Source organism: Drosophila guanche, unplaced genomic scaffold, assembly GCF_900245975.1.
Source record: "Drosophila guanche unplaced genomic scaffold, DGUA_6, whole genome shotgun sequence".
Classification (NCBI taxonomy): Eukaryota; Metazoa; Arthropoda; class Insecta; order Diptera; family Drosophilidae; genus Drosophila; species Drosophila guanche.
The window spans coordinates 878183-889459 of record NW_022995747.1 but is presented as its reverse complement, the minus strand read 5'-3'; the positions used below and the strand labels follow the sequence as shown (position 1 = coordinate 889459).

At 47.7% G+C, this 11277-nt stretch overlaps 1 protein-coding gene across 1 annotated transcript; it reads right to left on the bottom strand.

Annotated features, from left to right (window-relative positions):
* Positions 1–8118: 8118 nt before the first annotated feature.
* LOC117583138 (putative odorant receptor 83c) lies at positions 8119–9499 on the bottom strand. The gene is made up of 4 exons (XM_034271329.1): positions 8706–9499; positions 8462–8651; positions 8248–8403; positions 8119–8186 (listed from the first exon to the last, which is right to left on the bottom strand). Exons 1-4 carry the CDS (start codon positions 9497–9499, stop codon positions 8133–8135), a joined length of 1194 nt encoding a protein of 397 aa, XP_034127220.1. The 3' UTR covers positions 8119–8132.
* Between the last annotated feature and the right edge of the window lie 1778 nt (positions 9500–11277).

The following is an 11277-nucleotide window of genomic DNA, read 5'->3' as shown; positions in this document are numbered from 1 at the left end:
GCGGCAAGCAGTGGCCAGAGCTGCTTCTGGCAGCAGACTAGGGTGCACTGCTTGAGGGGCATGCCAGGGCGGAGTAGGACATGTCACAGCAGATCGTACAGGGTAATGACTAGTCGATTCATGCTTCCTAATGTCTTCTCTCCTCTTTTTTTTTGGCAGAGGCTCGACTGTGACTTGGGTGCACCATAAAATCGTAACGCCACTTTATGCGTTTTATGCTTTATGACCACAAATGAGTGCACACAATGCAACAGTCACAGACAGCCAGCCAGACCCCAGGAGTACCACCCGCAGTGTGTGTGTGTGTGTGTGTGTGTGTGGTGTGTGTGTGCTGCGGTGCAACTTTTATGCATGCTCACATAGAATTTGATTATGCCACGCTCGGCATTTGCTCTGCACTCTCGCACTCGCTCGTTTTTAATGTTTTATTTTTTTGGTTTTTGTGTTGTATAAATGCTGAAGTTTTTAATTTTAATTGTTAAAAGCTTTTTTGTCAGGAGCGTGGTGGAGCTGCTCCTCTGCCCAACTTGGACTTGGCTTCGACCATTAAAATGAAGCAACTTAAATGCATTTAAATGCGTGCCCACAATCACAGCTGCCAGTGACTGAACTCCACTCTCCATATGGCAGTCAGGGCACAGAATACATTGAAAACTTTTGCCAGCCATGTGCAACAGTTTCGGCTTGTCTGATAAATTAAACAACAGCCGGGGCCAGCAGACGAGTCGCGACTCGTGAATCCATGACCGGTGCCGGTGCCGGCGCTGGTAGTTCAACTTTTGGCTGGCCATAAACCACGCGAATTGGCTACCACTTTGCCTGCTGTCAGCCCACATACGCACCTGCAGCCTGCAACCTGCAACCTGCAACTGCAACTGAATCTGAGTCTGGTTCATGCCATATTTAAGCGTGGTCATGCCTGCCGCTGCCATCCATAGATAAATTGTTGGGCGCATTTAATATGAAAAGTTATGGTTGAGGCAATTAAAATCAGGTGCCCCGCAAAGGAACTTTAAGGGCCCAAGCCAAAGCCCATAGATTTGGGATTTTAATTGTTAATCTGGCACACAACTTGAAGTGATCGAAAAGGCTTTTAAATTGATTAATTTTTAGCTAAATTATGGCTGTATTTTGTGGAATTTGCTGCTCGTGTTTGTTTGCTTTGCCTGTGCTCATAATTATGTTGGCATTCATAACGAATAACTATATAAGCGACAGCCCCAAACACACTCACACACATGCTCCACGACAGAGGCGCGTGCTCACAAATTTCGTAATCCTTTAACAAGCCCCTGCAGCTTCCGCCTTTTGGCTCTTTCGCACGACTCCACACACATCCTGCCCCTGTTGATGCTGTTGATGCTGCTGCTGTCATTGTCTTGGGCCTCATCATCGCATAATTAATCTTCAAAAAATCATCAGCCGTCGCAGGCATTAATCTTTCTTAAAACGTTTCACGCAACTTTTAGTCCATTGTTACACATACGACGTGTGTGTGCCGCATACAAAACGAGAGCCAGCATCCCCTCAGTTTTCTCATCTCATAATTGTGTGCAGCCCTCGTCCTGCTGCTGGATGTTGCTTCAGTCCATGTTTTGTTGTTTTTGCTGTTGCTGTTGCTGAAGTAATTTAATATGTGCTGCGAGGCGTGCTTTGTTTTTATTTACTAATTTCTTTAGACAACAGACTTAAAGCTCTCCAAAACCCCAGCAGCAGCAGCAGCAGCATTTAAAGGGGTTTTTGTGCCTGTTCCTGTCCCGGGGCATATGCATTCGAAGTCAACCGAGTTCACTTGACTTGGCTGGGCTGTCTGGCCGCGTCTGGCCTGGTCTGGGGCTGCTTGGATGCTTGCAATGATAAATGATATCCCAACATAATGCAATTGTTGACAGACCCGCGCAGGGGGAGTGTGAAAAAGTGTCGCCTCGTCAGCATCTTCGATGGTTTCCCCACCCTCTCAGTGTGTGTGCCTGGGTGATTATAATAGAAAATAAATGAATGAAATGTTTTTGACACGTCGCTGCTGTCATTGCTCCCTCTTCATTTTTAACATTTTGTGTCATCCGGCCGGGGGGCGCACTTCTCCCTTAAGTTTCAGCTCCCCGCGACACGCACGCGAGTGAGTTGAGAAAAAAAAAAGGGAAAAGCCATCTTTGGCATTGACAGCACCCCTGCCTCCCCTCTTTATTCTCTCTTCATCATCATGCTCAATTTGCGCGAATTGTGTTGTCTTGTGTCTTGTGTCTTGTGTCGTGTCTCGTCTTGTTGCTGTCTGCTGGCTTGTCTCGTCGCCCTTTTGTTCGCCTTGCCTTGCAATTGATTTAAATATTTTTGACACTTGTGCCAGATAATTGCTAACATTAATCATGGCCTAGCAGCTGTCGCTCTGTCAGCTTCGCTCTTTTTTTGTATGCCTGCTGCCTGCTGCCTGCTCTCTCGTGCTCTGGAAGCACCAAAATTCGTCACTTTTCTTAGCATACTTTTGTGCGCAGCGCTCTTCAGCATTGTCTGCATACACCTTGACCTTTGAAGGCAGCAATTAGTCGCAGATTTTGCGTTTGTCCCCACTCACATGAGACTGCAATCTGCCGGCAATCTGTTCAGCGCTTGAATGGACAGCCAGCCACCTCGTCAATTTATCGCCAAATCAATCAAAAACGCTTTAGCCACTGCCCCACCCGCTCTTTCGTTTAGAGCAGTGAAAAATGTGTGAAGGCGAGTCCTAGGGGCCGAGCCTCGACTGCCTTTGATCGTGTGCCGTGAAAATTTATTTGATTGCCGGCTATAAGCAACTTCAGCTAATATGATACAAGCCGATCCCCCTCCTGCCAACAGCGAATGAGTAATGCCAAGTGCCAGTATGTGTCTGCCCGTATGGTAGGATGCGAAGGCGTGGGCGTGGGCGTGGCTGTCGTCGCTGCTAGTTGAGCTTTATTAACTGTCTGTGAAGTTGTGCAGGCAGCAGAGAGCAGCAGAGAGAGAGAGAGAGAGAGAGAGACTCTGGGGGGCCACGCAATCTCGGCATGAGCATCTCTATGCCCTGTGTGTGTCTGTTTGCTGGCCAAATTGCTTGTGATGAAGACAGTCAAGCGTCAATCAGTCAGTCACTGGCGTTGGCAATGGCACAGGCTATAGAACTGCCACTGAAGCTGAAGCTGAATCTGACTGTGTGCCGCAGTCGCTCTGTGTCTCTGCCTCTGGCTCTGTCTCTGTCTCAGTCACAGTTTCCCTTCGACTATGTGGATGTGTGTGTGTGTCTTGCCAAATGTCCTTCTGGCTGTCAGTTAACATGCCTTTCCGTAGCTTTAGTTTTTGGTATGGGACCCGTTGCCTCGTTGGCCATGGCATGCTCTCGACTCTCTGCTCTCGTGGAGAGATAATCACTTTGGGAAATTGCTCATGAATGATTTGTTGGCATAAATCAATTTGATTGATGAGCGTCAATATACTTATATGCCGCTTTGATGTGGGCAATTCCAATACAGCAAATAGACAGAGAGACAGACAGAGAGACACACATAGGGGCATGTGCGTCTGTGTGTGCGTTTTGTGGGTGGGCTTTTGTGCAAGGCAGCAACTAATTGATCAATTAAACATCAATTGCCTGGCCACGGGAGCTGCGGGTCGCCTTCGTTATTCGATTCTTTATGAACTTCTTTTTGTTGCCCACCCTCAGCAGCTGGGGGAGGTGCTTCTGGTGCCCCCACCATACAGCAAGAAACTGTTGAAAAGTTTCTGCTATTCCGAACTTGAGTTGTTATGACACTTTTAATAACTTTATTATTGCATTTACATAGTAGCAAGACACGCTCAAGGAGAAGCTGAACAAGAAGTAGCACCCAGCAGCAGCAGCAGCAGCAGCAACTTGCAACGGTTAAGTGTGGCGCTGCCAGTCCTGGCTGCTACCTTCGTGCCACCTCCGTGCCACCCGCATATGCTGGGAGTTGCTTTGAGGTGTGTGTGTTGCGGTTGTGTCTGTGTGTGGGTATGTTTCGTAGCTGTCTACGCAATTAAAAGTTTAATATAATTAAATGGTTTTATGACTTTGACTGTGCACCGAGTGCCGAGTGTGGGTCCACCCCCAAATGCATCCGCACGGAGGAGACATGTTTTTTGAAGTCGCATCTTAAGACCACGTCTGGTAAACACGTGCACTTTAAAGTACCCAAGCTCGGGCACCCCTCTGTACCTAAACCCCATAACAAGCTGATGGCAAAACTGGAGCAAGCTTTCCCCTACACTGCTTGCCCGCGCTCCCGCACACTCACTGCTTGCGCTCGCTCCCCACACACACTGCTTGCCCCTACACTGCTTGCCCCTGCCTTGCCAAAGTGATTAAGCCATCAAAGTTTTGCTTTCGACACGCAGCATTAACGCTTCGACGTCGACTTCGGCTTTGGCTGGGGCTGGAGCTGGGGCTGGGGCTAGGGCTTGACTATCATTTCCGTCTTGCTGATAATTACTTGGCCAGCGTGAAGTTTCGCTTGCAGACATCAGCAGAAATTGGCCAGCCAGCCAGCCAGCCAGCCAGCCAGCAGATGAGCAAAAAGATTTTCTGGTAATGTCGTCGTTCCAATCGCTCCAGTCATTCCCGTCCATAGTGCTCGTTGTCGCTGCTACAAATCTCGAGCGACAGCCCGTACATTGCGCTGGGGCGTTGCCTAATAAATGATGGCAGCGGCCACGCCCACACATGAGCACACGAGATTGCCTAATCTAATTTATTTATGCGCAAGTTCAAGTCAAGCCAGAGACATGAATAAAGTTCGCTCCCTGCATGTATTTTCAGCATTTAAAGTTGACACAAATATTTCATTCATTTTGCACAAACATCTCCTAGCAAAAGGCATTTACCGCAGCATGCAGAAGGGACATTTGTGTGAACCCAACTCGACCCTGCCTAAAGCGATTGTCCCATCAGGAAAATGCTACACAAATCATGCATAATATAAATTAATAGCCATCAACTCTTAAATTTCGGCAACATTTTTTAAATCGGGATTCGGAGCCTCGGGGGACTAGCGCCAGCGCCAGAGTCTGGGACTGGGCCAAAGTTTGGGGTCCTGGGCTTGGGCTTGGGACTGCCGCCACCCGCCGTTTCATGGCAAATTAGTAACTCGTGGGCATTTTAATTGTGTTCGGGCAGTAGATGGGGGGCACGGAAGGGTGGGCGCATTTATGTGCGTCAAAAAAATAAAATGAATTCATTTGTACCCTTTTCAAAGCCGCATAAAAGCGAAGGCTAAGACGCGGCACGCGGCACGCGGTTACGGTTACGGCTGCCACCCCGCCCAAATGACTTAACTCATTTAATGTGCCTCTAATGGGATACAATTTAAATTTAATTGATTTGCCCGACATGCTTTTTATGGCCGCAAGAATTTCTCTAAATTAAAAATGCCTTTTTTGCGTTAAGGATGGGAGAATGTGGCGTGGGATGGCGCTTGTTGGTGTCCAATGTGGATGGTGCAAAAATGTGCGGCAAGATTAATTCCTGTTTTGTGCTCTCCATATTGATTAAATATGCAGGACGACGCTGGTGCCTCAAAACGAGGAGTGCCCGCCTCTGCCTGCCTGACAACACTATGTTTTTTTCAGTGGCGGTGGCTCCCCGCTGATTTATTGGTTTAATGCACCCGGCGCAGTGGCTGCTGCTGCCTGCCACCTCCACCCGCATAAACAGAGCGCAACAAACCGCAGTGGGCGGTTGGGACAACAAAGGTGGTGGAGTAGGGGGACGACCGGGAACCTTTGCTGCCCGCAAACATTTCTTAGCTTGGCAGCTAATTTATGTGCGCACGCGGCAGGAAAATGCTGGCAAAGGATACGCCAGGAGGCAGTCAGTCCCCTATCCCAACCACCTACCCATCACCCGTTCCCGCATTGTGAGAATTATGTTTCAAGAAGTAGACGTTGGCGATGGAGCGGCACTGGCGCTCAGGCGCTCTGGCGCTCTGGCTCTGGCTCGGTCGCAAGTGTCAGCGAGCATAAAAATTCGCATTTTAATATTTGCCAGTAAGCTGCACTGCGTTGGCAGCTGATTTGCCATCGTTCCACCAGCAACCTAACGTCTGCCTGGTGCCGTCTTTCCCCATCTTTCTGCTTCTCCTTTGGCTTGTTTGCTCACCATTTTATCTGTGGCCAACAGCTGGCGCTTTGTTTGCGGTTCCAACCGCTCGCGTTGCGTGTTGACTCTTCTGTCTGAGCCACCTTTCAACTGCAGCTAATTTATTTTATTTGCCAGGCGAGCCCCAGCCCCAACCCCAACCCCAACCCCACCCACAGTCAGCTCTCAGTCAGAACTGGCATGTCTCTAAATATGATTCAAAACAAGAATTAGGAAGTGTATTGCTGCTGCTGTTGTTGCATTTGACGTTAAGTGCTTTGAGTTAGAGTGCCTGCCGACTGCCGTGAAGTGCCTTGGACATGGCTGTAAATGAGTTTTGTTATCTGCGCGCCAACAAGCAAACAAATTGCATTACTCGTGTTCCTCGGAAGCTGCAGCCGGATGGGCTGTGAGACCTGTCGCACCGGCCAACGCGCATTACGCTGAGCAGCTGTGTACTTAGACTGGCAGGGAGGATGATTCCCCCCTAAAAGACTGAGGGCTGAGTATCAATGAGTTGCGCTGGGTCGCCGTTGTGGAGTATACTTTATGGCGAGGAAAGATTGTGCATATTTAACATTAAGTTGGCACTGCCAAAAGTCCAGGTTCAAAGGGGGCAGCACACAACAGCAGCTTTTGTGTTTATTCAAACTCAAAACATCCACGCTACGATTTATAAAGGAAATGCCACACTCATGTGGTGGTTTAAGATAAATTGTAGATGAAATAGAATTTGAATGTCGCTCGCGGTCCGTTTTCTTTTCACATACTTTTATGTCGGAGGCTGTATTGAAACTCTGTCGGCGTGTCTCTCGCCGTGATCTGCTCTTTGCTCTGTTCTTAGCTCGCCTTCACCCCAATTCGCTCTGATCTTAATTCGCTGTTGTCGTGCCTGGAGTTCGCTCTGGAGCGAATTCGCGCTTGCTCATTTTTGCGTTATCTAGGAATCGGCAATTGATTTGTTTGTTTAACTTGAATTAATTAAATACTCATTCCAGAAGGAAATCGACACTGCAATTAGATTTTAATGGCTATAAACTCAATAGGCTAAAATGTTGTGTTGATTGTTGTTGCTGTCTTTGCTGTTTGTTTTACGTAGAACATAAAATCATTTCACCAATTTGCAATTAACTTTTGGCCTCAACTTTCGAATGGCTTTCAGCGCTGCGATCATTGTGGCATAAATAAGCAAACAAAAAGTTCAACTCAACCCCCCTGCGGCCATTATTTAGCATAATTAAATAGCTCATGGAAAAGTAAGTAAATTATGGAATGTGAAATGCTCGTAAATTTCGCGCTTGTTGCTTGTTTTTGTTTCGCATCCGAAAAGGTCGTTGAGTGCGTTGACCAAACTGTTGCTGCTGCTGCTGCTGCTCCTGCCCCCCCTGCTGTTCCTTCCCCTTGCTGTCGACCTGCTGACTGTTGATTTTATTAAAATCATTTCGCTCTTTTTATGTTCATTGGACAGGAGCAATAACAGCCACAGCACACTTGATTACTACTGCATTATTATAACGTTACAATAATGATTATTATTTTTTATCCCAACCACATTTATAAAACGTGCATTAATCATGGCCTGGTCCTGGCCCTGGCCCTGGGTCCTGGGGCTATTAATGTCTGGCTGGCGAAACAGCAAGAAGCGAACCATTTCAAAAATAAATTAAAATTTGTATGCGTATATATTAAATGTTTTGCGTTGCATAAGAACTCCCCTCTTAATGAGACGCACAATTAATGCATTCGAAGCGGGGGGAGGGACTGACTCTACTGCCATAAATTCAGCCTCAGTGTGCGTTGGCAATTAGTGGCCAAGGTTAATGTGTGTACAGCTGGGCGATGGGAGGGGTCGAGCTCATCATGGTTGAGAGATTCAACCCAAAAAAAAGTTTAATCCGTTGCTGAAAGTGTTTCCAAACTTGGATTGATGTAAGCTCTTTTTCCATGGAAATTATGCGGATATTGCAGGGATTTCTGGGGTTTATATTAATTTGATAAAAATTGCTTTAAGCCCAGCGTTCGGGTTCTAAGTGCGATTCTGCATCATCATCATAGAGAAGCTGTAAATGAGTTTTATTATCTGCAAAAGACAAATTGCATTAGCTGCCAACGCTCTCTGCTAGCTCGACTGCTTGACTTGCCTGCAAAGCAGTTCGCACGGACAGCGGCAGTATGCCAAGCAGTTTAATGCACTGCGGATTCTGTGCCTCGCGCAGCAGTGGGTTAAGCAGTTTGCGTTGGTCACAGCTAAGTTCCTGCCAGGCCACGCCACAAATGGTCTCATAGACCTGATCATACTGTGAAACATATTGAAATAAATGAAGTAAAATCAGGGTTAGAGGTGGCAAAACTAACTGCAAATTCTAGTTTGGTGCCCAGCACACAATAGACAGACATGCTGTAGGCAGAGACCAGAAAGTAGATGGCCGATGGCATGTGAAAAGTGGTGAGAATAATGCAAAAGCTGAGCATCACAGCCACGGCCATGGACAGCACCTGAGTGGCGATTAGATCGTGGTAGAGTTCGTTGACAGTGCGGCAGTAGCTGTGGGATAAATTGATAAGTACATTTTGTAACACTTTTGATGACTTGTTTTACTCCGTAAACAGCTGATGCCACTTGATCACATCCAAGAGCAGCTTCAGTCGCTGCTCCTCGCCTTCTATGTCCGCACCCACGCTAACCAAAGCCCTTGAGGCGGTTTTCCGATCCAAAGCAGCGTTAAGTTCATCCACCTTGAGCTGTAAAATATCCGCAAAAGTCAATATCTGTGTGAGTCCAAGCAGAACAAACAAATCGCCCGCATAGAAGCCACAGCCAGCGACACCCATTGTCACCAGATGAATGAGATAGGTGATCGAGTAGCACAGGTTGCTCTCCAGCGGCATTCCTGGGATCTGGTACTGCATCACAGTGACCCGCGTGCCATCGTACAGGAGCATTGCCAGCGGCAGGACAGTCATGAGCAGGAACGTGGCCATATATCCGTTTCGTATGCCGCGCATTAATCCCAGCAGTCGATCGATGTTGAGGTCCAGTGTGCGGTAATTAGTAGCCGACTTTTTCTCATACTCCTCGTAAATGTTGCACGCAAAGAAGGTGAGTCGCCGCATCGTGCGCTGCTTCAGCAGGCAGGTTAAGAACTTGCCCAGACCATGGAACAGGCCACCAAACATGAGACTGGCTTTGAGGCTCACACGCCAATCGCCGCCATTGTCCACCATCGAGAAAATGGTGAAGCCCGTGTAGTTGATAATGGCAAAGATTGTGGTCCAGGTGCGATAGTTGAATGTCACTTTGGGTGCGAGCACATCAACGCCCAAGAGATTGGTCCAAACGTTGATGTTTTTGGTTAGCTGACGAAAGCGCTTGGCGGGGTTAACTGACTCCATGGCAAAGCTGTTGCAACTGCAGCATATGTGCAGGGTTTGTGTTTATATATGGGACATAATACTCGTATTTGTTGTGGCTGCAATTATCCACATTACGGGTTAATTATCAGCAATGGCAATTGATTTTTTAATCGCAGCAATTTCGTCTCAAGTTCTTGTTGTCTGAGCTAATTTAATTTATGCATTCATATTAACAAAGGCAACTCGCTGCACACATTGTTGCAAAACAAAGGCAGGTGCAAGAGAGCAGAAAGCGAGCAGAAAGGAAAGGAAAAACCATTTGGCTCTGGGGTTATCCGAGCAACCCAATAATAATACGTTCCAGCTTTTGTTTTGCCAGCTCTATCAGTCTTCCTCTTTTTTGCCACACAATTATTCGCCTTTTGTTGTCGAGAGAGAGAGCCAGAGCCAGAGCCAGAGACTCTTTCGATAGCATTCATCATACGCACTGTTGTCTAATACACTTCATAGTGCGGTGAATGTTATTAGTCAAACGCCCACACAGCTCCTTTGTGTGCCCTTTTGTTATTAATTTCCAAGCTATAAATTTTACTTTGCCACATTTCTAAAGGCCAAACCCCCCGTAAAACTACTCACTTGTACTTGTAGTTTTACCCGTGCCTAAGCCAGAGGATGGGAGCTCCTTCTCTCACCTTTTTGCACGCTCGAACAGCTTTCGGTTTTTGTCTGCGGTATTTTGTTATTCTGGCCGATCCGGCACCGCCCTTTCCATCTGCTGCAATCTTTTGTTTATGCCTCACAATGGCCTGCCGCAGGTTTTTACTGCCTGCCTCTGTCCCTGCCCCTGCCCTTTTCCTTTTCTCTCTCTCTCTCTCGCTTTTGTGTGCCTATAAAATGCAATGGAATTTCATATTGTGCGGAGTATATATCGGCATATCAACATAATGCTTTTTCGTATAATATTCTCAGACATTTTTGCGTTGCGGCACGTAAAAAATGCAAGCAATACACACACAAACACTCACACACACACACACACACACGCATTCCGAAAATGTTGTGTGTGTGTGTTTGATGTTTAATCAATTGAAAATGCGAGAGTGCCATTGATGGGTTGGCCCCCAGCCTTTGTCCCTGTCCCTGTCCCTGTCCCCGTGCTGCCTGCTGTGGCCTTTCCGCGTTTCAAGTCAATTGTCTGGCTGACATGCTGCATAACATGCTGCCACTGCGGATGTGGATGCCGCCTGCCGCATGTCTCAGAAGCCTAAGCCACGGCACGGCACGGATCATCACTGAGTTTTCCTGCTTGACTTCCGCATCGACCTGGAGGCTGTTTGCCCAGCACAAACTGCAGCAGGCAGCAAGCAGCAGGCAGCAGGCGGCGGCAATCTTAAGACGCGCTTGAAGAGAAAAAAAACATTAGCAAGATTGCGAGGTGCGTGTGCCCGGGACACTGCCATCGCCCCCAACCTTTACTCACTTCCGTATTGAAAGGGAATTGAACGCTCGACTGGCTGCCTCGGCTTCGGCTTCGGCTTCCTTTTGGTGCTCCTCTGGTGCCGCCTGATGCCGCCTTTGCCTTTCCTTGCCTTGCCGCATGAATGGCACAAAGAGGAATAAAAATTACAATATTGCCGCCGCTGCTGCTGCTGCTGCTGACGACGACCACGATGCAATGTGGGAATGGAAGGCAAACAACAGAGGCGCACAGCAACAAAAACAGCCTCACGCACACACAGAGAGAGAGAGAAAGAGAGAGAGGGCGGAAGGAAGGGCAGCATGCCACAAGCTGCCTATTCATGCGTGTGTGTGTGTGT

Bases quoted from the DNA above. Each gene is read 5' to 3' on its own strand.
- LOC117583138 (XM_034271329.1), bottom strand. From the start codon at position 9,499: ATGGAGTCAGTTAACCCCGCCAAGCGCTTTCGTCAGCTAACCAAAAAC. The intron at 8,404-8,461 runs GTTAGTTTTGCC...TATGTTTCACAG, and splicing joins GCACCAAACTAGAATTTGCA to TATGATCAGGTCTATGAGAC. The intron at 8,187-8,247 runs GCAAGTCAAGCA...TGTCTTTTGCAG, and splicing joins CCGTGCGAACTGCTTTGCAG to ATAATAAAACTCATTTACAG.